This window comes from Aquarana catesbeiana, linkage group LG12 (assembly GCF_042186555.1).
Source record: "Aquarana catesbeiana isolate 2022-GZ linkage group LG12, ASM4218655v1, whole genome shotgun sequence".
In the NCBI taxonomy this organism is placed as follows: Eukaryota; Metazoa; Chordata; class Amphibia; order Anura; family Ranidae; genus Aquarana; species Aquarana catesbeiana.
The window spans coordinates 19,084,561-19,110,535 of NC_133335.1; the positions used below are offsets into that span (position 1 = coordinate 19,084,561).

General features: G+C 46.4%; 1 protein-coding gene across 1 annotated transcript; it reads left to right on the forward strand.

Annotated features, from left to right (window-relative positions):
• The first annotated feature begins 300 nt into the window (after positions 1 to 300).
• Positions 301 to 17,250, forward strand: TBC1D20 (TBC1 domain family member 20). Its single transcript, XM_073607298.1, has 8 exons — positions 301 to 470; positions 4,786 to 4,971; positions 5,063 to 5,143; positions 8,820 to 9,006; positions 10,375 to 10,476; positions 10,562 to 10,703; positions 11,886 to 12,073; positions 16,719 to 17,250. The coding sequence occupies exons 1-8, from the start codon at positions 446 to 448 to the stop codon at positions 16,972 to 16,974; spliced, it is 1,167 nt and encodes a 388-aa protein (XP_073463399.1). The 5' UTR covers positions 301 to 445; the 3' UTR covers positions 16,975 to 17,250.
• The last annotated feature ends 8,725 nt before the right edge of the window (positions 17,251 to 25,975 follow it).

Genomic DNA, 25,975 nt, shown 5'->3' on the forward strand with positions numbered 1-25,975 from the left:
AAAGCGTAGAAGGGTTAGAACCCCGGCCAGGTATTTTGTTGCTGCCTGTGTCCCCACAGGGGAGATTCAGCCTCTATTTGCTCTGGTGGTCACTAGGACAGGAAGTGATGTGAAATCTGTTGTCACAGAACAGGGGATGAGAGGAAATCTTCCAATGGGGAATCTCCTAAGCCTGTATGTGAATGGAGGAGAGGAGAGGAGTGACAGTTGTACACAGTACAGGGAGAAGAGCCCTCTGCTACGCTGACCCAGTGAGTGGGCGTGGTCACGAGGCTGACACTCCCATCTAGGGGCGGGCTGAGCGGTGGTCACGGGGTCAGCAGCTGATCGCTCACGGCGCAGTCTCGGGTCGCGTGACGTCATCATGAGGCTGCTGTACGGAAGTGTACCCAGGAAGTGGGGTCGGTAACGGGGCCGGTGACTCCACCCCCCGCTCCGTACGAGCATGAGGGCGGAGCCGGGGAAGCACGGTAATACGAGAGGGGCCTGGAGTGAGTGCGGTGTACAGGGGGAGGGGTGTTTGTACACAGGACTATATGGGGGGCTAGATGTATACCGGGTACCTGAGCCTAGAGGGGGACACATGACATGTACCGGGGTACTAGAGGGGGACACGTGACATGTACCGGGGTACTAGAGGGGGACACATGACAGGTATCGGGGTACTAGAGGGGGACACATGACATGTACCGGGGTACTAGAGGGGGACACATGACATGTACCGGGGTACTAGAGGGGGACACGTGACATGTACCGGGGTACTAGAGGGGGACACATGACATGTACCGGGGTACTAGAGGGGGACACATGACATGTACCGGGGTACTAGAGGGGGACACGTGACATGTACCGGGGTACTAGAGGGGGACACGTGACATGTACCGGGGTACTAGAGGGGGACACATGACATGTACCGGGGTACTAGAGGGGGACACATGACATGTACCGGGGTACTAGAGGGGGACACGTGACATGTACCGGGGTACCAGAGGGGGACACGTGACATGTACCGGGGTACCAGAGGGGGACACGTGACATGTACCGGGGTACTAGAGGGGGGACACATGACAGGTACCGGGGTACCAGAGGGGGACACGTGACAGGTACCGGGGTACCAGAGGGGGACACGTGACAGGTACCGGGGTACCAGAGGGGGACACGTGACAGGTACCGGGGTACCAGAGGGGGACACATGACAGGTACCGGGGTACCAGAGGGGGACACATGACAGGTACCGGGGTACCAGAGGGGGACACGTGACAGGTACCGGGGTACCAGAGGGGGACACGTGACAGGTACCGGGGTACCAGAGGGGGACACGTGACAGGTACCGGGGTACCAGAGGGGGACACATGACAGGTACCGGGGTACCAGAGGGGGACACGTGACAGGTACCGGGGTACCAGAGGGGGACACGTGACAGGTACCGGGGTACCAGAGGGGGACACGTGACATGTACCGGGGTACCAGAGGGGGACACGTGACAGGTACCGGGGTACTAGAGGGGGACACGTGACAGGTACCGGGGTACTAGAGGGGGACACGTGACAGGTACCGGGGTACTAGAGGGGGGACACATGACAGGTACCGGGGTACCAGAGGGGGACACGTGACAGGTACCGGGGTACTAGAGGGGGACACGTGACAGGTACCGGGGTACTAGAGGGGGACACGTGACAGGTACCGGGGTACTAGAGGGGGACACATGACAGGTACCGGGGTACTAGAGGGGGACACGTGACAGGTACCGGGGTACCAGAGGGGGACACGTGACAGGTACCGGGGTACCAGAGGGGGACACATGACAGGTACCGGGGTACCAGAGGGGGACACATGACAGGTACCGGGGTACTAGAGGGGGACACGTGACAGGTACCGGGGTACTAGAGGGGGACACATGACAGGTACCGGGGTACTAGAGGGGGACACGTGACAGGTACCGGGGTACCAGAGGGGGACACGTGACGGGTACTAGAGGGGGACACATGACAGGTACCGGGGTACTAGAGGGGGACACGTGACAGGTACCGGGGTACCAGAGGGGGACACATGACAGGTACCGGGGTACTGCAGGGTGACATATGCCGGGTACCTTGGCAGTACAGAGTGACACAAGTCAGGTTCAGTGGTACTGCAGGGGGACATTTGGTGGGAACTACAGGGTGAAATATTCCAGATACTGGGGTACTACAGGGTAATATACCAGGTCCAAGAGCAGTACAGAGTGATAGATGCCAGGTACTGAGGGAGTACAGGCTACATATACTGGCTACCAGGATTCTACTTTGTGTCATATAGCGGCTACTGGCACACTACAGGGTGACATATGCCAGGTACCTTGGTAGTACAGGGTGACACAAGCCAGGTCCAGTGGGTACTACAGAGTGACACAAGCCAGGTCCAGTGGGTACTACAGAGTGAAATATGGCGAATACTGGGGTAGTCCAGGGTAACAGATGTCAGGTCCAAGGGCACTACAGGGTGATGTATTCCAGACACCAGAGCACTACAGGGTGATAGATGCCAGGTACTGAGGGAGTACAGGCTACATATACTGGGTACCAGGATTCTACGCATCATATGGTGGGTACTGGGACACTACAGGGTGATATATGATGGGCACCAGAGCACTATATGGTGGTATAGGCAGTACAGAGTACCAGGGCTCTACAGGACCAAAGTACTACAAAATGATCTATGGCTGGTATTGGGGTTCTGCAGGGTGACCCATGGTGGGGAGGAAAAAGTATTTGATACACGGCTGATTTTACAGGTTTTCCTACTTACAAAGCATGTAGAGGTCTGTCATTTTTATCAGAGGTACTCTTCAACTGGGAGAGACGGAATCTAAAACAAAAATCCAGAAAATCACATTGTATGATTTTTAAATAATGAATTAGCATTTTATTGCATGACATAAGTATTTGATCACCTACCAACCAGTAAGAATTCCAGCTCTCTACTCATTACCTGTATTAACTGCACTTGTTTGAACTTGTTACCTGTATAAAAGACACCTGTCCACACACTCAATCAATCAGACTCCAACTTCTCCACAATGGCCAAGACCAGAGAGCTGTGTAAGGACATTGCGGATAAAATTGTAGACCTGCACAAGGCTGGGGGATGGGCTGCAGGACAATAGGCAAGCAGCTTGGTGAGAAGGCATCAACTGTTGGCACAATTATTAGAAAATGGAAAAAGTTCAAGATGACAGTCCATCTCCCTCGGTCTGGGGATCGATGCAGAATCTCACCTCCTGGGTCATCAGTAATCATGAGGAAGGTGAGGGATCAGCCCAGAACTAAACGGCAGGACCTGGTCAATGACCTGAAGAGAGCTGGTTCCACAATCTCAAAGAAAACTATTAGTAACACACTACGCCGTCATGGATTAAAATCCTGCAGCGCACGCAAGGTCCCCCTGCTCAAGCCAGCGCATGTCCAGGCCCATCTGAAGTTTGCCAATGACCATCTGGATGATCCAGAGGAGGAATGGGAGAAGATCACGTGGTCTGATGAGACAAAAATAGAGCTTTTTGGTCTAAACTCCACCCGCTGTTTTTGGAGGAGGAAGAAGGATGAGTACAACCCCAAGAACACCATCCCAACTGTGAAGCATGGAGGTGCAAACATAATTCTTTGGGGCTACTTTTCTGGAAAGAGGACAAGACGACTGCACCGCATTGAGGGGAGGATGGATGGGGCCATGTATCGCGAGATCTTGGCCAACAACCTCCTTCCCTCAGTAAGAGCATTGAAGATGGGTCGTGGCTGGGTCTTCCAGCATGACAACAACCCGAAACATACAGCCAGGGCAACTAAGGAGTGGCTCCGTAAGAAGCATCTCAAGGTCCTGCAGTGGCCTAGCCAGTCTCCCAACCTGAACCCAATAGAAAGTCTTTGGAGGGAGCTGAAAGTCCGTATTGCCCAGCGACAGCCCCGAAACCTGAAGGATGTGGAGAAGGTCTGTATGGAGGAGTGGGCCAAAATCCCTGCTGCAGTGTGTGCAAACCTGGTCAAGAACTACAGGAAACGTATGATCTCTGTAACTGCAAACAAAGGTTTCTGTACAAAATATTAAGTTCTGCTTTTCTGATGTATCAAATACCTATGTCATGCAATAAAATGCAAATGAATTACTTAAAAATCATACAATGTGATTTTCTGGATTTTTGTTTTAGATTCCGTCTCTCACAGTTGAAGAGTACCTCTGATAAAAATTATAGACCTCCTACATGCTTTGTAAGTAGGAAAACCTGCAAAATGTATCAAATACTTGTTCTCCCCACTGTATGGTGGTTATCAGGACACTACAGGTTGACATATGCTGGGTAATGATGTTCTGGGAATGGAGAGGCTAGGGCAATGATGGCGAACCTTGGCACCCCAGAGGTTTTGGAACTACATTTCCCATGATGCTCATGCACTCTGCAGTGTAGCTGAGCATCATGGGAAATTTAGTTCAAAAACCTCTGGGGTGCCCAGGTTCGCCATCACTGGGCTAGGGGATGCAAGAATGGCAGAACTACAAGGTATATAGGGCACTGGGTGATGGATGGTATCATCCCTGACAAGGTGATTGGCATCCCATTGGGGTGATTTTCGATCACTTCCTGCCTCCATACAGATCAGGAAAGTAAGGAAATGTCTATCAGACAGATGTCCCTGGGTTTAACCCCTTCCCCTACTGTACCAAAAACTAAAAAAGAAAACCTTTTTACTTTTAGATATAGTTTTATGGTCCAGAAGTGTTGGTTGCTCATGTTGTTTTCTGCGTCATCAGGCAGTGATTTCCGCCGGCGCCGTAAGCTCTCCGACATCCAGAAAGCCCTGAACAAGGACCCTCCCGATGTAGCCACCCTGCGGAGGATGGCGATCAGCGAGGGAGGGCTGCTAACTGACGAGATCCGCTGCCAAGTCTGGCCCAAACTCCTCAACGTCAATACCGACGAGCTGCCCCCGCCCCCAGGTACCACAACGTGGCTGCAGCCAAAAGGTTGTATTTTTTTTTTAGGTGTATGTGCTACATTGCTGATTACCGTATAACATGGTCTGTGCAGGGCCTGAGCTGCGGGTCAACAATAAAGATTACGAGCAAGTCCTGCTAGATGTCAGGCGCTCGCTGCGACGATTCCCTCCAGGTAAAGTGTGCGGGTAAATGTTGGGATCAGGGGGGGTGAATGGGTACAACAGGGATGGGGCAGCCTGGGTTCTCAGTGCCGTCTCCTGACCGTCATCCGCAGGACAGGCAGACTTGTCAGTCCACACCAGCTGGAAATTGTCTCACTGAGAAGAATAGTACTAATACTAAAGAGAAAAAAATTATAAGCAAATAAATTATATATGAGTATCGGCTTACTTAACCACTTCAGTACCGGGCACGTTTACCCCCTTCCTGCCCAGGCCAGCTTTCAGCGATCTCACACTTTGACATAGGATGGTCATACAGCACTGTACCCATATGACATTTTTATCATTTTTCGGAAACAGAGCTTTAGTTGCAGGTCTATAACCACTTAAAGTGGTTGTAAACCCTTACAGACCACTTTGACCTACAGGTAAGCCTAGATTAAGGCTTACTTGTAAGTCCAAGAAATATCTCCTAAACCTACACGGTTTAGGAGGTATTTGCAAAAAGACAGGCGCCGTAGACAGCGGCGCGCAGGCGCACTGAGCATGCCGCTGCTAACGGCGATATGCCGTTAGTGGCGGCTCCCGTGCGCATGCGCGGGAGTGACGTCATCGCGGCTCCGGACAATCGCAGTGCCGGAGCCACGATACCCGGGAAGAAGATGGACGCTCCATAGCAGAGGGGGACAGCGGTGAAATCGCAGGCTCCTGTGTCAGGTAAGTGACACACAATGGGCTACTATGCGATGCACAGTATCCCATTATGCTTTACCTTTGCAGGGAAACAAAGAGGAAGTAAACCCATTAGGGTTTACTTCCTCTTTAAGGAGTGGGCCTATTTTTCAGACTCGTTGTTTACAAGTTAAAATCATTTTTTTTACTAGAAAATTACTTAGAACCCCCAAACATTATATATTTTTTTTCTAACACCCTAGAGAATAAAATGGCGGTCGTTGCAATACTTTCTGTCACACTGTATTTGCACAGCGGTCTTGCAAGCGCACTTTTTTTGGAAGAATTACACTTTTTTAAATTAAAAAATAAGACGACAGTAAAATTAGCCCAATTTTTTTTATATTGTGAAAGACAATGTTACGCTGAGTAAATTGATACCCAACATGTCACGCTTCAAAATTGCGCCCGCTCGTGGAATGGCGACAAACTTTTACCCCTAAAAATCTTCATAGGCGGCACTTAAAAATTTCTACAGGTTACCAGTCTTGAGTTACAGAGGAGGTCTAGGGCTAGAATTATTGCTCTCGCTCTACCGATCGCGGCGATACCTCACATGTGTGGTTTGAATACCGTCTTCATATGCGGGCGCTACTCACATATGCGTTTGCTTCTGCGCGCAAGCTCTTCGGGACGGGGCGCTATAAATTATATATATATATATATTTTTTTTTTTTTTCCTTATTTTACTTTTTATTTTGACACTGTCCTTTTAAAAAAAAAAAAAAAAAAAAGGTCACTTTTATTCTTATTACAAGGAATGTAAACATCCCTTGTAATAGAAAAAAAAGCATGACAGGACCTCTTAAATATGAGATCTGGGGGGTCAAAAAGACCTCAGATCTCATATTTACACTCAAATGCAATAAAAAAATTGAATAAAAAATTTCTCCTTTTTAAGAGCATTTGGGCGGAAGTGACATTTGACATCGCTTCCGCCAGTCAATGCTATGGAGCCTAGTGGGGGCCATCCTCCCCTCACTCGGCAGCCAGCCTGTGAGGGGAGAGGACGCGATTGTCCCCGGCGTCTCCGGTAAGTGGAGCACGGCGGGAGGTGGGGGCCCTCTCCCGCCCCCGATAAAAGTAATCTCGTGGCGAATTAGCCGCAGAGACCACTATTATCTAAAAGCGGACCACCCTCTGAAGAAGAGGATACTGGGGTTATGGCAGCTATCTGCTGCTATAAGAACGATATTCCTCTTCAAAGTTCTGATGTATAACGACGATTGGTGGTCCGCAATTGGATAATCACCACTGGGGTTTTAATTTTTTGCTAAACAATCTAAAAAAGATCGAAAATTTTGAAAAACAAAAAAAGTTTTTCTTAGTTTGTCAGAAAAATTTGTAAATAAGGCACAGATGGGTGACACTGATGACAGGCATCATTAGTGGGCACTGATGGGCTTCACTGACTATTATTGCACTGCTCTCCTCTCCTCAATCGCTGTCAGCCTGAGGAGAGGAATGCCGATAACCAGCACTTCCTATTTACACTGTGATCAGCTGTGACTGGACACAGCTGACCACATGGTAAAGAGCCTACTTCATAGGCTCTTTACCATGATCAAAGATGCGGTGTGCTGCGCTGCATTCTGAATAACGTCATATGACATCCAGTCAAAACAATGAAACCCCCACCCTGCTATCGGTTTGCTATAGGTCCGGCGGGAAGTGGTTAAAAAAGACTTTCACCCCCTGCTATTGTAAAAAAAAAAAACAACAAAAAAAAAATCAAAACATCCTTTTTGTAAATTTTTTTTTTTTTTGTGTCCCTACCCTGTAACTCCCCATGCTCGCCTAGCCACTTAAGGATTGCTATATATATATATATATATATATATATATATATATATATATATATATATATATATATATATATATATATATTATATGTATATGTTGCGGTTTTGAAGTAGTTGCAGCTGTCAGTTATAACCCCGGTATTGCTTTTGTTGAGCTGCTGATTCTATTTCAGCTAAAGGCGATCCAAGTGGCTGATTAGCCGCTGGATCGCTTTAAGAATAAGCAGGAGGGGTCGCCCCACCACACATAAACACCCCACCCCCCGCCCTGCTGCTCTCCAGTGTTTCTTGGGCCTACTGTACTCACTGGTGAGCCTGGGAAATTATCTGGTGGTTATCACTGGCTGGCCATAGAGGTGAAGAGAGATCACATCGTCTCTGATCACCTCTATGATCTAGGAGGCCACAAGCAACATCATGAGGTCATTCAGGTTTAGGACAAATGTAAACATTGCAAATTTTGCATCAGATCACTGGTATTTTTATTTATTTATTTTTTTTTGATCTGATGCTTCCAAGGGTAGAGGAGAGATCCAGGGTCTTAAAGTAGAACTATGGGCAAAACTTTTTTTTGTCATTTTGTATACAGTAAGGGAGGGTTCTAACTCCTGTCAATTTATTTTTTTCCGGCATCTGTATCCTATTGCAGAGATTTCCTTTCACTTCCTGTCCCATAGCCAAACAGGAAGTGAGAGGAAATCTCGGCAAATTAAGGGAATTAGCCCAGGTTACCATAACTAGTGTCCCCATTGGAAGATTTCCCCTCGAATACTTTTCTGGGGCAACCCAAAATTTGGGATTTTCTTTTACTTTCAGTTTCAATAATGATAAATGGGACAAATAGAGAGGTGGAATCTCCCTAATGGGGCACAGGCAGTAAAAACTGACAGGGGTTCTAATCCATATCCAAAACTTAAAAAAAAAATGTTTTACATTTAGTTATACTTTATATACATGACATTTATGTTCTATATGGTGGTCCTGAAAATACACCACTCACTTCAGGGCTTGTTTTTACATTTTCTGACTGACTTTTAAAAGCGACGGAAGCTGCCTCATCCCTTTTGTATATCTTGGTGCTGGAGGGGGTGACTGTTGGGGGGTCTTTGATATCAATCACGGGATACTCTATCTATCTGGTTTTGCCTCTCAGGAATGCCTTTAAAGGAACGGGAAGATTTGCAGGAGCAACTGATTGACATCATCCTACAGGTTTTGGCTCGAAACTCCCAGTTGCACTATTACCAGGGATATCACGACATTGTCGTCACTTTCCTGCTGGTGGTGGGTGGGCCGCTGGCCACTCTGCTGGTGGATAAACTGTCCACACATCACCTAAGGTGGGTTTGTGTGCACCCTGCTGTTCTTGTTGAGTGACTCCACACCCCTTTAGCCTGTATAATATCCACATCCTACTCTGCAGTCACTCACCAAACATAAAAGAAATTGTGGAGCTGCAATTTTCTAGCTTGCTGGGCTGATCTTGAGCTTTTGGGACTTGTAGTTCCACAAAGGATGTCAGCTGTGTAAATGTGTTATAAAATATACAACAATGCAGCATCTTGCAAAACTCCCTGCTCTCTATATGTTTTCATACCTCGGTGATGTAAATGGGTGAAAGGTAAACATGTATTATAACTAAGGATTCTCATTTTACTAATATGGTGTAAAATGCATGAAGCATTTCATTGGTCCTCCTAACCCCCTAAACACCTCTATTAAAGTGATTGTGCTAGATTTTTTTCTTTAAATATTAAACATGTTTTATACTTCCCTGCTCTGTGCAATGGTATTGCACAGAGCGGCCTCGAACCGCCTCTTCTGGGTCCCCCGCTGGCTTTATCCGCTCCTCCTCCGAGTGCCCCCATAGCAAGCTGCTTGCTATAGGGGCACTCATGTGGGCTCGATCCTGAGCCAGGCTGTGTGCATCTATAGACACACGCCACGCCGCCCAGGCTCTGCCTCCTGCTCCCTCCACACAGGTTTTGACACCCAATGGCTCCCACTGGTGCAGAGTCTCCCTGAAGAGTGGAAAAGGAGCTGCTGCAGATGGGCACAGCGCTGGATCAAGATCGAACTCGGGTAAACAGATTTTGAAAGGTTTTTTTACCTTAATGCAGAAAATGCATTAAGGTAGAAAACATTTTTCATTTAGAACCCTTTTAATGTTATTTAAATGTGGAGCGAGTGCCTTTGACCTGTGTAAACGGGTATATAATGTTTGCGCCTCTTGGGATGTAGAAAACTGCCATCGTTTGAAAGCCCACTCAGAATTTGCTTATAATACTCAGCACATAGGCATGTACATGGGGTGTGCCAGGTGTGTTTGGGCACACCCTAATCACCCTGTGTGCATTAGCATTATTCGCTGTCCCCTAAAGACATCATTGGACAAAACGTGTTGGGTGGAGCCTTTGGCAGTGACGTCATGCACGGCCACAGATCCAAGCAGCATGTGAGTCTTGTCTCTCATCCTTTAACCTTATACTTGTCTACACTATTGTAAGTGCATCAAAACTTGGTCCTGGGCGCCGAGGAGCCACATATTTGCATGAATTGCTGTTATAATATACACACGCATATGTGTTTGAGCTTTGGGGTGCACACTCCAATCGAATAGGCTGCGCACACCCCAATGCAATAGGCTGCGCACACCTATGTACTATGCATTGACTCTACTTGGAAGACTGACATGTGTCTTCTAATAGGGACTTCATGGATCCTAGCATGGATAACACCAAACACATTCTTAACTACCTGATGCCTATTATAGAACTGGTGAACCCAGTGCTGCACGACTTCATGCAAAGGTGAGTGCGGCCAGAGTGCCATCCCTCTTAATCCGCCATCTTTTTTACGTTGAAGTTGCTTACTCCCATCTTCTATTCTTGGCAGGGCGGAGGTGGGCACCATATTTGCCTTGAGCTGGCTCATCACCTGGTTTGGGCACGTCCTGTCTGATTTTAGGCATGTGGTGAGGCTGTATGACTTCTTCCTGGCCTGTCACCCGCTCATGCCCATCTACTTTGCTGCTGTGGTAAGGATCTCGGTGCTCCCGCTATATCTAGCCCAGGCACCCTTCATGAGAGAGAAGGATAAATTGGTTGTTCACTGCTAGCTACAGCTCTAGTTTTTATCAGTCCTCCAAAAATCTTGGATTTTGGTGGGCACACTCATCTATTGGTCTAGTTAGATCTCCCAAGTCCATTCCTCTTCTGGGCTTTTGCATCATGGAAAAGGCAATATGGGACTTAAGAATAAAAGGTTACATTTTATGGTGCAAGAGGTAATCCCATAAATCCCATTATGGCATATTTGCCAGTTGATTCCCTTTTGGATTCTTTGCACTAGCATTCACCTTTAGCTGTAATGCCTTTTTGGGAGGACTGACCTTTTTAAAGTAGACCTAAAGTGGGGAAAAAACAGCAACTTGTGGTCCCTGTATGTTGGGTGCCATGAAACACGTAGTCTTCTGGTATACCAGTTTAAAACCAGCTGCTTTGGTCAAAAGTGTGGCCCCGCCTCCATCCATATCTTAAAGTAGTGGCACTATTCTTCCCACTGACACCAATGATTAGGCACTATTCCTTCCACTGACATCAACAATAGGGCACTATTCCTTCAAATGACACCAATGATGGGACACTATTCCTCCCAGTGACACCAATGAGGGGGCACTATTCCTCCCACTGACACCAGTGATGTGGCGTTACTCCTCCCACTGACATTAATGATAGGGCACTATTCCTTCAAATGACACCAATGATGGAACACTATTCCTCCCAGTGACACCAATGATGGGACACTATTCCTTCCACTGACACCAATGATGGGGCGCTACTCCTCCCATGACACCAATGATGGGGCACTTTTCCACCCACTGACAGCAATGATGGGGAACTATATCCCCCCCCCCCCCCCTAAACACTGAAGGACAGTAAACTGGCCCTTTGTTTAGAAAGTTTGGAGACCCCTGTCTTAAAGAATAACTGTACTTTTATACAGTGAAACATTATAAGCACCCCCTCTAGTCCTCTCTCTCTCTCTAAGATATCAGTATAGCAGGTCTTCCACACTTTGAGGCACTGAGTTGGAAAGCAGACCTGACATGCAGACATTTAGAGGTTCTGGGAGAGAATAGGATTGGTTGGTTTGACCAACAGAAGTAGTTCTTTGTGGCTTGTTGATGAAGGAGGGTCCCCTATGTCGTTTTCTGCAGATTGTGCTGCACAGAGAGGAAGAGGTACTAGAGTGTGAATGTGACATGGCCTCCGTACACCACCTGTTGTCACAGATCCCACAAGATCTGCCCTACGAGACTCTCATCAGCAAAGCCGGCGACCTCTTTGTTCAGTTTCCACCTTCTGAGATGTCTAGGGAAGCCGCCCAGCAGCACCAGGCTGAGAGGTAAGTGCGGGAACCATCTTGGTACATTGATGTCCCTTCCTGTTGATGGATGGTCAGTCCACTATATAGCAATCGTTCACATGTAGGTAGGGTCCAGTCATCTGCTGAGTTCTCCTGAATGGGGGGGAAGGATTCACACATTGATATCTCCTCTCTGAAGAGCCCATGTTCCTGCCGACCTTGGTATCTCACTCTTTCTATTACATCCGGGGTGTTCCCACATCCCTAGCTCGCTGGTTCTCAGCTATTTACAGGTGCATCTCAAATAAATTAGAATATCATCAAAAAGTTATTTTATTTCAGTAATTCAATGTAAAAAGTGAAACCCATATATTATATAGATTCATTAAACACAGAGTTATATATTTTCTTTCTTTTAATTTTGATGATTATGGCTTGCAGCTAGTGAAAACCCAAAATTCAGTATCTCGGAAAATTAGAATATTGTGAAAAAGTTGAATATTGTAGACTCGCGGTGTCACACTCCTAATAATCAAATTAACTCAAAACACCTGTAAAGGTTTCCTGAGCCTTTAAATCAGGGATCTCAAACTGGGGGCCTGCCAGCTGTTGTGGAACTACAAGTCCCATCATGCCTCTGCCTGTGGGAGTCATGCTTGTAACTGTCAGCCTTGCAATGCCTCATAGGACTTTGTAGTTTTTGCAACAGCTGGAGGGCCGCCAGTTTGAGACCCCTGCTTTAAATGGTCTCTCAGTCTGGTTCAGTAGGTTACACAATCATGGGGTAGACTGCTGATTGACAGTTGTCCAGAAGACAGTCATTGATGCCCTCCACAAGAAGGGTAAGTCACAAAAGGTCATTGCTAAAGAAGCTGGCTGTTCACAGAGTGCTGTATCCAAGCATATTAATGTAAAGTTGAGTGGAAAGAAAAAGTGTGGTAGAAAAAGGTGCACAAGCAACAGGGATAACTGCAGCCTTGAGAGGATTGTGAAGCAAAGGCCATTCAAGAATTTGGGGGAGTTTCACAAGGAGTGGACTACGGCTGGTGTCAGAGCCACCGCACACAGACGTATCCAGGACATGGGCTACAACTGTCGCATTCCTGGTGTCATGGCACTCCTGAACCAGAGACAACAAGGAGAAAAAGGACTGGACTGTTGCTCAGTGGTCCAAAGTCCTCTTTCTAGATGAAAGAAAATGTTGCATTTCATTTGGAAATCGAGGTCCCAGAGTCTGGAGGAGGAGTGGAGAGGCACAGAATCCAAGTTGCATGAGGTCCAGTGTAAAGTTTCCACAGTCAGTGATGATTTGGGGAGCCATGTCATCTGCTGGTATTGGTCCACTGTGTTTTATCAAGTCCAAAGTCAGCGCAGGCCTCTACCAGGAAATTCTAGAGCACTTCATGCTTCCCTCTGCTGACCAGCTTTATGGAGATGCTGATTTCATTTTCCAGCAGGACTTGGCACCTGCCCACACTGCCAAAAGTACCAATACCTGGTTTAATGATCATGGATGGTATCACTGTGCTTGATTGGCCAGCAAACTTGCCTGACCTAAACCCCATAGAGAATCTGAGAATCAAGAGGAAGATGAGAGACACCAGACCCAACAATGCAGAAGAGCTGAAAGCCGCTATCAATGCAACCTGGACTTCCATAACACCTCAGCAGTGCCACAGGCTGATCACCTCCATGCCACGCCACATTGATGCCGTAATAATTGCAAAAGTAGCCCCGACCAAGTATTGAGTGCATACTATACTGTACATGGACAGACTTTTCACTAAGCCAACATTTCTGTATTAAAAATCCTTTTTTTTATTGTTCTTATGTAATATTCTAATTTTCTGAGCTACTGAATGTTGGGTTTTCACTCGCTGTAAGCCTTAATCATCAAAATTAAAAGAAAGAAATGCTTGAAATATATCCCTCTGTGTGTAACGCATCTATATAAAATATATGAGCTTCACTTTTTGAATTAAATTACTGAAATAAATTAACTTTTTGACGATATTTTAATTTTTTGAGATGCTAGCGCATTCATCATAGTCTGGAGATCTAACAAATCACCCACTTATGTTATGGAGATTGATATTTTTAGTTACTGTTGTAAAGGTATGAAATCCCCTGATTTACCTTCAAAGTGAACATTCTACATGGAACAAGCTTATAGATTACCTCGCATATCTAGCAGATCAACAGTTGATTTCTGTATTTTCAGCATCTTAAAGGGATACAACTTTGGGAAATCCGTATGTATTGCAGAGATGTAGTATTTATTTATTTTATTTACATTTTTTTTCCCCTGAAACTTCTATTTGAAAGGGTAACTCCGCTTTCAAGAGAATTAGCAAATAAAAAAATAATATAGCGCATATAATTGCAACTCAAGTCATATTGTAATTGAATGTTATTAAATAATGACCTTTCCTAGTCAATCTGCAGCTCTGTAATTTTCTGTAAAATGCAATTTGGCAACCTGGAGGTGTTCTGTACACAGACTAGTATACTCCAAAAATGTAATTTCCTGCTTGTCTGATTGGCTCACTGATTTTCCCTGAAGTCTGCACAAAGATACAAGTCCAATTTTGGGCAACAAAAATCTAATTTTCAGTGAGATACTCACGAAGAAAAAAAAATCACGTCTAAAGGGACGCAGACCCTGCCACTTTCTTCATTTGAGCCCTGCAGGTGCAGAAGCAAAATTAATAATTATAAAATCGCTCCCATTAGATTAATTTTGCATATGGCCACAGACAAACAAATAGCTATATCTTCAGAATGACAAAAGGTAGGAATCTGCAACAAAGTGTGTTTTATAATCCCTGCAATGTACATAGATCACCCAGGGGGGAGATTTTTCTTTTTCTCAACAAAATTGGAGTTACTCTTTAAAGAATAGTTGCCAGATTTGCTGAACTGCAGTAAGAGTTTTAAGATTATAGCGGAGCTCCACTTGTCTGCCCCTCCCCCCCCCCCTCCCCCCCGGTGTCACATTTGGCACCTTGTGGAGGGAGGGGGGAGCGGGTACCTGCTTTTGACAGGTACCCACTCCCACTTCCCGCTGAGTTCTGCAAGCCCCCCCACCCTCAACCGCTCCCCCTTAAGCTGCAAAGGCAGTGGATGGTGGTTTACAAAAGCCACAATGCTTTGCAGCAAGGATTAAACCCCATATCTTGTTTAGCAGGCATTACTGCCTGCCGAATGCGACCCATTCTAATCAATGGGGCTGCCGTGCAACTACATGCAATGGTTTTTAGTGACAACATGGCAGTGATTTGTAGTGGCAACATAACGCCTCCTCACCTCCTGCCAAAACCATTGCGGATTGTTCTTCAGAGCACAACACTGGTGTAAACAAGCCTTTACCATTTTTTTTTTTTAAACCAGCCACAGCCAGAGTAGAAAGGACCCTTGCTGTCTATGTGGAAGCAGCTATCTGTCAGAAGAGGTGGATGGACATGGCACATGGCATCTCCAAAAAAAAATGGCCCTTTAAGAGCTATGGGCGGAAGTTACGTTTTGACGTCGCTTCTGCCCTGCAATGATATGGAGACAGGTTGGGGCCATCTTCCTCTCACTCGTCTCCATAACCAGCAAGGACAAGGATCTGATTACCTCCGCCGCTACCGACGGCTCCAGTAAGGCGACGGAGGGCACTGGAGAGCGGTTGGAGGGGGGGCTGCCCTCTCCTGCCGCCGATAAAAGTGATCTTGTGGCGAATCTGACGCAGAGACCACTATCGGAAACCGGACCACCCGCCGAAGAAGAGGTTACCAGGGTTATGGCAGCTAGCTGCTGCCATAACAAAGATATCCCTCTTCAAAGTTAGGACGTGTATCGGCGTGCGGCGGACGGAAGTGGTTAACATGACCGGTGTGGATATCACCTTAAAAAAAATACATAAAGGTGAACCAGCATAAAAAAAAAAAAAATTGTCAAGTTTAGAGGTGCGCCTGTCCAACCCATGCGATTGCATTTACGTTGCTTAACAATTACTAAGATTTTGGCCGCCCAGTGAACAAACAGCCGATTGCGCATGCGCAGTGCTTACATTGATCTCACGCAGTTCTAAACGTACTTGCGGGCACAGCAGGCTTTCTCTGAAAAAGTTACTTTCTCATTCTATTTTGGGTATATTTGTTACTTGGGCAGTTGTTACTAAACTTCCTCACATCACCCCGTAATATTGGCACCTCCGTCTTCTCTCAATATTTATTGATTTGGAGATGTCGTGTCCATAGTGGCGCACAGATTGCATTCTCCTGTGCACCAAGATCGCTATAGTAAATGGGGGGGAATTCACGCTCTTTTACCGGGGCACCATTTCGTAAATATGAAAATGTGCGTTGCGCCTCTACTGATGGTGCACGGTTTTCATAAATCGCCCCCTAAGTCATTACAACTCATTCTCCCCGCTTACTGGAGAGCTCTGACACTAACTCAGCAGGGAGAAAGCCTCTGCAGAGAAATGACGGCTTTCCTCCCCACAGAGAGCAATGGTCCCACTCTTCAGCATGCTGGCAGGACACAGGCTTTTCCACTCAGACAGTGGCTAACTGTAAGACTCTGGATGTACCTGGAATGTATTTAGCTAATTTACACTAAAAGATACAATTGGTGTATATTAACATGCTGTGTAGATCGGCACTTCTAACTTGCATCTCTTTCTTCCTTCCTCCAGGACGGCAGTTTCCACCTTTAAAGACTTTGAGCTGGCATCCACACAGCAGCGGCCGGATATGGTCCTCCGCCGCCGTTTCAGAGACTCTGTCCGTCCAGAGCACGCAGCCAAGTCCGTCTTTACCAAACCCCGCACTAACAGACTGGTGAAGCTGGCGGTCATGGGGCTGACGGTGGCTCTGGGGGCCGCAGCGTTAGCGGTGGTGAAGAGCGCGCTGGAGTGGGCACCCAAATTTGAACTGCAAATTTTTCCATGACAGAATCGTTCAATCATCGCACAGGGGTGGATGAAAGTGCCTTTGTCCCCTCTTGTTCCTCATTTTCATGCGATCTTCTACCCATCACACGTCACTATTTGCCACTATAAACTCTCGATGCGAACACCCGAGTGCTTGTATTACGTAAGCTGCTACAGGGTACAACGTGGGCAAGGTTCTACGCTTCCAGTGATGGGCAGAGGAGGCTGTCACATTATTAACCTGTGTATATCTGTACAGAATTCTGATTCACTTTATGATAAATATTTAACACCACCTCCGAGTTGTCTTAATTGTGCCTTCCCGCTGTATTTAGGCACCTCTTCCACTACTATCTCACATTTACTCTAATATCAGAGTGTCTGTCCACCCAAACCCATATCTTAGTTTATAGCGGATGCCGGAAAGTTCCACAGCCTTATCTGTCTCTCAGAGACTGTCATTGAGATCTTTGTGCCGAGTTCCTGGAGCCGTTCACTTGTTGTGCCCCTTATGAGGGGTCCCCACCATCCCTGTGCTGAGTTCCCGGGTCTGTACACCTGCTGTGACCATTATGAGGGGTTCCCACCATCCCTGTGCTGAGTTCCCGGGTCTGTACACATGCTGTGCATATTGTGAGGGGTTCCCACCATCCCTGTGCTGAGTTCCCGGGTCTGTACACCTGCTGTGTGCATTGTGAGGGGATCCCATCATCCCTGTGCTGAGTTCCCTGGTCTGTATACCTGCTGTGCCCATTATAAGGGGTTCCCACCATCCCTGTGCTGAGTTCCAGTGTCTATATACCTGCTGTGCCCATTTATGAAGGGTTCCCACCATCCCTGTGCGGAGTTCCAGTGTCTATATACCTGCTGTGCCCATTTATGAAGAGTTCCCACCATCCCTGTGCGGAGTTCCAGTGTCTATATACCTGCTGTGCCCATTTATGAAGGGTTCCCACCATCCCTGTGCTGAGTTCCCGGGTCTGTATACCTGCTCTGCCCATTATAAAGGGTTCCCACCATCCCTGTGCTGAGTTCCTAAGGGTATAGCTCTGGGGGGGGGGGGGGGATGCAGATGCATAATAAAGTCAATTTAGGTGGGTTGGCAAAAGAAATAGTCTTCTTTGCCTTCACGCTAATGCATGTTTTTGTAGCAGCTCATTCATGTAGAAAAGGCAGGCGGCATTATGCAGCACATTTCATCAACGCAGGACACTGGGCTTTGTGCTGCGCTGAACTGCAGATGCGTTGGCAGTTACTGTATGATGCCAATGTAAAGGCTCATGTATGTAGATATCACAAGGAAGTAGGTGGGCAGGGTGCGCTCGGGGTTGTTACTTAGTCAGTTACATACAATTATTTTTTAGAGGGGTCTTTTTGAACGTTTGCTTGTCTGAGTGACCCACCAATAGGGATGAGCTCAGGCATGTTCAGATCCTAGTCCAAACCCACCTGAGAAATCCCACCAGGAAGCCATCACTGCACACCACCAATCACAAGCGACTGAGGCATTTCCCGGGACGTACACACGCCCCCTTGTATATGTGTGGCTGAGAAATGGGGGGCAAGAAATTACTCAGCTGCTCATCTGCACCCCCTGCCGATTTGTGCCGTGATTGGACACAGCACAAGTTTGGCAGGGAGAAAAAACAGATAGTAAAGTAAAAGCAGCACACATTACACATTGTCAGGGACACGTTTAACCCTTTGATTGCCCCTAGATCATTGGTGTCCAACCTGCGGCCCTCCAGCTGTTGCAGAACTACAAGGCCATTCTTGCATTGCCTCATGGGACTTTTGGTTCCGCAACAGCTGGAGGGCTGCAGTGTCATTAGTACAGTGACAGTGTACAGTATTAGCACTGATCACTGTATTAATGTCACTATTGATGTCGGTGTCAGTTATGCCTCGTTTCCACCGAGCGGTTCGGTTCGGATCGGATTGGAAGGCCTAGAATGGTCCGGCCTATTCAGGCGCGCGTTTCCACTGCAAGTCGGACCGACAGGGGCCATACGTGGGTTTAGAAAAAATGCCGTCATGGCGTCACACGTCCACCAATCAGTGTAATGTATCGTAGCTCCGCCCTAACCGAACCGTTCCATTTTCTATGGCCCCACATCTGAAGCAGGACCCTGAATGGAATGGTTCGGTTCGGTTGTATGGGCCGCTTTCATAATGGAAACACCCAAAATAGCGTACCGTACCGAACCGAACCGATCCGCTCAGTGGAAACGAGGCATTAGTGACCCTCCCAGATCATGTCTGTTAGCACCAGATTTCCCGCCACACTATCACAGTCCCATTAGAAATCACTGATCACCGCCATTACAGTATAGCGTCTAAAGCTGCGTAAATTTCAGTATATATACCATAGTTTGCCGATGCTAGAACTTTCGCACAAACCAATTAATTATACACATATTGGGATTTTTTTTTTTTTTTTACCAAAGACACCAAAGGTCTAAATTTATGAAGACATTTTTTTTTTTAAATTGGATATGTTTTATAACGGAAAGCAGTAGTATCGATTTAGTTTTTTTTCAAAGTTTTGTTTATGTCGCAAAAAAAAAAAAAAAAAACAGTGGCTATCAAAAGAAAGCTCTATTTGTGTGAAAAAAATTGTTTTGTTTGTGTATAGCGTATGACCGAGCAATTGGCAGTTAACCACTTGCCTACCGGGCACTTTTATCCCCTTCCCTCCCAGGCCAATTTTAAAGTGGAGGGCCATCCTGGAAAAAAAATGCCACCAAAAATCCTAAAAAAAAAAAACATTTGGGGAAAAAAAAAGTTATACTTAAACCCTTGTTGCTAGGCAGTCTTCCTAATCTGCCTCTTCCTTTTTCGCGGTGAGTTCTTCTCCTCGCTCCGTTGCCTTCTGGGAACTGTGTGTGTTCCCAAAACATCACAGGGCCATTCACAGAGCGCCGTGCCGCTCGCGCGTGCGCAGTAGGAAACTGGCAGTGAAGCCGCAAGGCTCCACTGCCTGTTTCCCTTACCTAGGATGGCAGTGCCGGGACCCGAGAGCCGAGAGATGGGTCGGCCTCAGGTGGCCGACATCGCGGGCACCCAGGACAGGTAAGTCTACTTATTTAAAGTCAGCAGCTACAGTGTTTGTAGCTGCTGACTTTCAAATTTTTTTTTTTTAGCTGGCCGGAATCCCGCTTTAAGCTTTCAGCGCTGTCACAATTTGACAATTGTGTGGTCATACAACACTGTACCCAAATGAAATTTTTATCATTTTTTTTTTCACACAAATAGAGCTTTCTTTTGGTGGTATTTAATCACCACTGGGGTTTTATATTTTTTGCTAAACAAACAAAAAAAAAAATGGAAAAAAAAAAAATCATTCATAGTTTATAAAATTTTGCAAACGGGTAATTTTTCTCCTCCACTGATGTGCGCTGATGAGGCATTGATAGGCGCTGATTGGCGTGGTGGCACTGATTGGCGTGGCGGCACTGGTGGTCACTGATTGGCGTGGCGGCACTGATGGTTACTGATTGGCAGCACTGGTGGGCACTGTTGGGACTGCACTGATAATCAGGAGTCCTGATTCAGGACATTATTAAGTGCCGGTGTCCCTAAGGCCCGTTTCACACGGGGCGGATCCATTTTCACTCATCTGTTTGCTCAGTGGGGATCGATCTGTTGATCCCCACTGAGATGGTGGATGACAAGTCCATCTCTGCTCACTGTGCAGGGACAGACCTGTCAGATCTCCGCTGTCCTCTATGTGGGGATTCGATGAAAACGGACCGCCTGTCCGTTTTCATCCGATCCACCAGACGGATGAAAAATAGGGTTTCCATCCGTCTGAATTTAGCGGATCGCATGTCAGCAGACACGTCACCGCTGACATCTGTCGCTCCATAGAGGTGTATGGAGCGTCCGTTCAGGTCCGCCTGAAAAAAAAACTGACAGGCGGATCTGAATGGTCCGAACGTGTGAAAGGGGCCTTAAACACAAGCCGGTTATTGGCTCTCTTCTCCTCTCCTCATGCTGTCAGTGTTTTGAGGAAAGGAAAGCCAATAACTGGGCTTGTGTTTACTTCTATTATCAGCTGTCACTGGACACAGCTGAACACGTGGTAAAGGGTAGCTGTGATTGGTCCTTTACCCCCCTCTGTGATCCGCTGAATCCGAAGGATCAGGGGTAGACATCCATGGACAAAGTAAGCCAGTGCTGTAGCTGTCTTTCAGCTATAGTGCGGGTGGGTAGTGCCGAACAGCAAAAAATTGCCTGGTTATGAAATGGGTGAAATCTTCCTGGAACAGGGCAGGTGATCACAACAATTATTCCAAATGTTTAGTTTGGATGATCAGCCAATTTATACCCCACCCCCCCTCCCCCCGCTTTACAAACACAGACAGGTTATATTTTCAGATCTTCATTGCTGTGCAAATAGAAACTTTTTTGTTTACTCAACAAAAGCTTCTTACTGGAATGTAACAGAGAACAGGTGATGTTTAGCAGACTTTGTTAGCACAGGTGTGGTAATTGGTAACACTGTAGGCAAGGCATTCGGTAATGTATTCACCTGTGATTCTGTATTGAGAATCGGAAAACATCACCTGCTAGGACTGTGTTACACTAGGGATCCTCTAGCTGGCAAGGATTACTATTGAAGGAAAAAAATAAGGTTATGTCTCAGACACGTGTGCAAGAGGCCGTACAACATGAACTGGTGTATTTCCGTGTCTGGGAGATGCAGTGTACTACTACTCATAGTAATGAATGGATGTAAGCAGGTATATACCAGACTTGCAGAAACATGCGCATGGATGTAAGTCCCTGGCAGTGTTAATTTAGTTGACGAAAACATTTTAGTCGACCTGAATATTATTTTAGTCGACTAAAATATGACTAAAACAACTGAGATGACTAAAATACGACTAAAACTAAAATGGCATTTTAGTCAAAAGACTAAAATGGGACTAAAACTAAAATGCCGTTTTAGTCAAAAGACTAATGCCCTGTACACACGAGCGGAATGTCCGACAGAAAAAGTCAGACGGAAGCTTTTCATCGTCTATTCCGATCGTGTGTATGCCTCATCGGACTTCTTTTTTTGAAAAATCTGACGAACCTAGAAATAGAACATGCGCTAAATATTTCTGACGGACCCAATTCCTATTGGGAAAACCGATCGTCTGTATGCTGATCCGACGGACCAAAAACGACGCATGCTCTGAAGCAAGTACGAGACGGAAACTATTGGCTACTGGCTATTGAACTTCCTTTTTCTAGTCCCGTCGTAAGTGTTGTACGTCACCGCGTTCTGGACGGTCTGACTTTGGATTGACCGTGTGTAGGCAAGACGGCTTGAATGGAATTCCGTCTGAGAAACCTTCGGAGTTTATTCCGACGGCTAAACCGGTCATGTGTAAGACTAAAACTAAACTGAAATTTGACTTCAAAATTAACACTGGTCTGTAGTGCATGTTCATACCTCAATGCCATAATAAATAACATATTAGATTTTTCACTCCAGTATATAAGGAGTTTGGAAATTGTAGAGAAATGTTAACTAATGCATTACAATTTAATTACACCTATTAGATTTTAGACGACTAAAATGTACTGGAGAGTTAGTCGACTAAATCTAAAACAATTGCAGAAGACTAAAATGGGACTAAAACTAAAATGCCATTTTAGTTCTAAGACTAAAACTAAATCGAAATTTGCCGCCAAAATTAACACTGGTCCCTGAACCCAGCTTGGACGCATCCTGGGATCTAAGTCTGAACGTGAGTTCATGCAAGTTCAGCGTATACCCGCATACAGCCATTCATTACTATGGGCAGTCGTATGCTGTAGCTATGTTTTCTGGGCGTGGAAATATGAGTGCAATGTACATTATAGGGCCTTGTGCGTCCGTGTGCTCTTGGAGGGAATTAACAATACTCCCTGCACAAATATAGTGGTGCAGAAAACAAGCACAAGTGGGGTACCCAACATTAAAGTGATACTAAAGTCTCAGTTTTTTTTATTTAAAAATAATTAACATTATCCTTACCTGCTCTGTGTAATGGTTTTACACAGAGCAGTCCAGCTCCTCCTCTTCTCAGGTCCCTCGCCGGTGCTCCAGACTCCTTCCTCCTGCCGAGTGCCCCCACAGCAATCAGTTTGCTATGGGGGCACTCGAGCTGAGCCACTGCTCTGTGTGTCCATTCAGACATGTTGCCGTGGTTTTGCCCGCCCCCTCTCTATCCTCATCTGTCTCAGCCAATGAGGAGGGAGAGTCCCAGGTGACATCACCACGAGACTTTCCCCCTTGTGACAACACAAGGGGCAGGGTCTCGTAGTGATGTCACGGGGTGGCCACGCCCAATGGCTATAAATTACCGGCGGAGAACGGAGCTGGCACGACGACGGGAGCCCGGGTTGGAGGAGGACGGGGTCAGTGGTGGAGAAGACCGCAGCTGAGGGGGAAGACTGGAGGAAAAAACATATCACTGGAGGGAGAAGAACACACGACCGAAGGTAGAAGACACGTTGAAGATTTTTAATAAAGGACTTGTGAAAAACGTCTTTTTTTTTATTACACCTCCATGCCTTTTTTTGGGGTGAATGGGTAGATGATGTCATTAGGGGGGTGGGGCCACCCAGCAACATCACCAGGTGGCCCCACCCCCTTGTGACATCATCGGCCGATGCATGTTTTTACATTCAGCAGTGAGTAGGTAACCCCCGCTGACAGCTGATGAGTCTTTGATTGTTAAGGAGCTATTTTAGCTATTTAAGAACTGTCAGATGGTGGAGCAGGCCGACAGTGGGAGCCAGTGACGGTGTGGCCTTATTTTTTGTTCTTTTCGGGTAGCGGCAGCAACATTTATCGTTATTGACGGTAGATCGACAGCAGAGGGGACATTGTTTTTATCTTTTGTTTTTTTAATAAAGGACTTGTCAAAAACGAACTGTTTTTTTTTCTTTTTTTACACTTTTTTTGGTGAATGTACCCCATACTTATTCACATGGGGGGGTGGGATCTGGGGGCACCCCTATTAAAGGGGGCTTACAGAGTCCAATAAGCCCCCTGCTCACAGACCCCCACAACCAGTGCCCGGGGGTTGTCTGGAAGAGGCCCTTGTCCCCATCAACATGGGGGACCAGGTGCTTTGGGGTGGGGGGCGCAGAGCCACCCTGCCCTAAAGCACCCACCCCCAATGTTGAGGGCATGTGGCCTGGTATGGCCCAGGAGGGGGGTGCTTGCTCATTTCCCTCCCCCCTTTTCTGACCTGACGGGCTCCATGCTCAGATAAGGGCCTGGTGTGGATCTGGGGGGGACCCCATGCCTTTTTTTTTATTTTGGCGTGGGGTTCCCCTTCAAGCACAAGTTGCATGTCACAAGTTGGATCATGATGATCCGACTTGGATGTGACTTGCATTCAAATCAATGGGCTGAAAGTCGGATCAGTTAAGACGGCTCTCATGATTTTGACATCTCAAAAAAAAAAAACTGCTTGACGCAGCTTAGTGCTGTATCTAGCGTTAAGCTGCGTTTAGCAGCATCAGGGGTTTTTACAGCTGTAACGCTGGTCTTCAGAACGCGCTGGCCCTCATGTTTTTTTTTTTTTTGCAGCTTGAAAACGCCTAAGCCACTTATAGCTCCTAAAAGCCTGTGTGTGCATGAGGCCATAGAATAACAAGGAGACGCGTTTTTAAGCTGCAAAAAAATAATAAACCGCCTAACGCTTCTAAAAGCGGCTGTAAAAATGCCCTGTGTGCACAAGGACTTAGTGGCAATGGCTTATTAGAATTGATGGAAGTGTATGACCACCATGGCTGTATGAGCTGTGTAGAGGGAAGCAGTAAACTGCACACAAGTTATTGTTTTGTGCGTCTTGTTTCCTCAGAGCCTCAGCTGGTATGTAATCCAGAGAAGTAGCAGCAGGGTGGTTTTACGCCAGTCATAAATGTCTCGAATTTCAGTTGAATCTCCTAAATTCTTAACTTGTATGGCCCTGTCATCACCATCCAGCTAGACAAACTTCCATCTGAAAATACAATAAAGGACCTGCCCTGAACAGTGTCTGCAGCCAATGTTTGGGTACTTTGACAGTCACAGTACAGTAAAGTTACGGCTGATCGATGTGACAGCTACAATCTATCTTCACGTTCTCTTCCAACATTCTGGAGGCTCTACATTCAGAGGCTTCATTCTGTGGCACAGTGCCACCAGTCTAACATATTGAAGACTTTGAGAGCTGCAGGGCAAGATGTCAAGCTGCTTACAGGAGAATCTCAGCAATGTGATGATGATGATTCAAAGTCCAGTAAGCAGGCAGGTGATACAGGAAGCAGTTTGCTTCTGCTCCTTCACTGTCCAGTCACAGACTGGGGGGGCGGGTCCATGACAGTCTGGGTTCAGAGCAAGAAGGTTGAATGATGCTGGCCGTCATTCAACTCAGAAGACTGAGGACATCTAGTGACAGAAAAGAAGTACAGCAGGGGAGCAGTTCCAGATGAAGAGTGAGTATTTCATTAAAAGGCTCAACTGGGGTTCTGCTTTAAGGACCACATGGATCCTACCAGACTAAAAGCCCCATTTACACCTCAGCATTTTGTAGCTTGAAGCTCAAAAATGCTGGAGGAGAAAAAAAAAGCAATTATTTTCTATGGAGATGGTCCTCTCCACTACAAGTCGCCTGAAGCTCAAAAAAGTTCTGGAGCTTTTGTAGCTCGAAATGTGCAAATTGTTTTTTCGTTTTTGTAGCATTTTTTGTTCCACAGAAATGCATGAAAACACTTGATTTTGGCGTTTTTGAGCGTTTTAGCACGTTTTGGATCGTTTTCTGCTCACATGCGATGATTAAATAAAAACAAATAAAAATACATAAATAAATTGTAAATGAAATAAATACATTAAAAAAAACTCTAACCCTAACATTAACACCAAACACTAATATTTACCCCTAATCCTAATATTAACCCCTAACCCAAATATTAACCCCTAATCCTAATAAATATTGACCCCTAATCCTATCCCCTAACATTAACCTCTATCACAAAGGCATATGTTT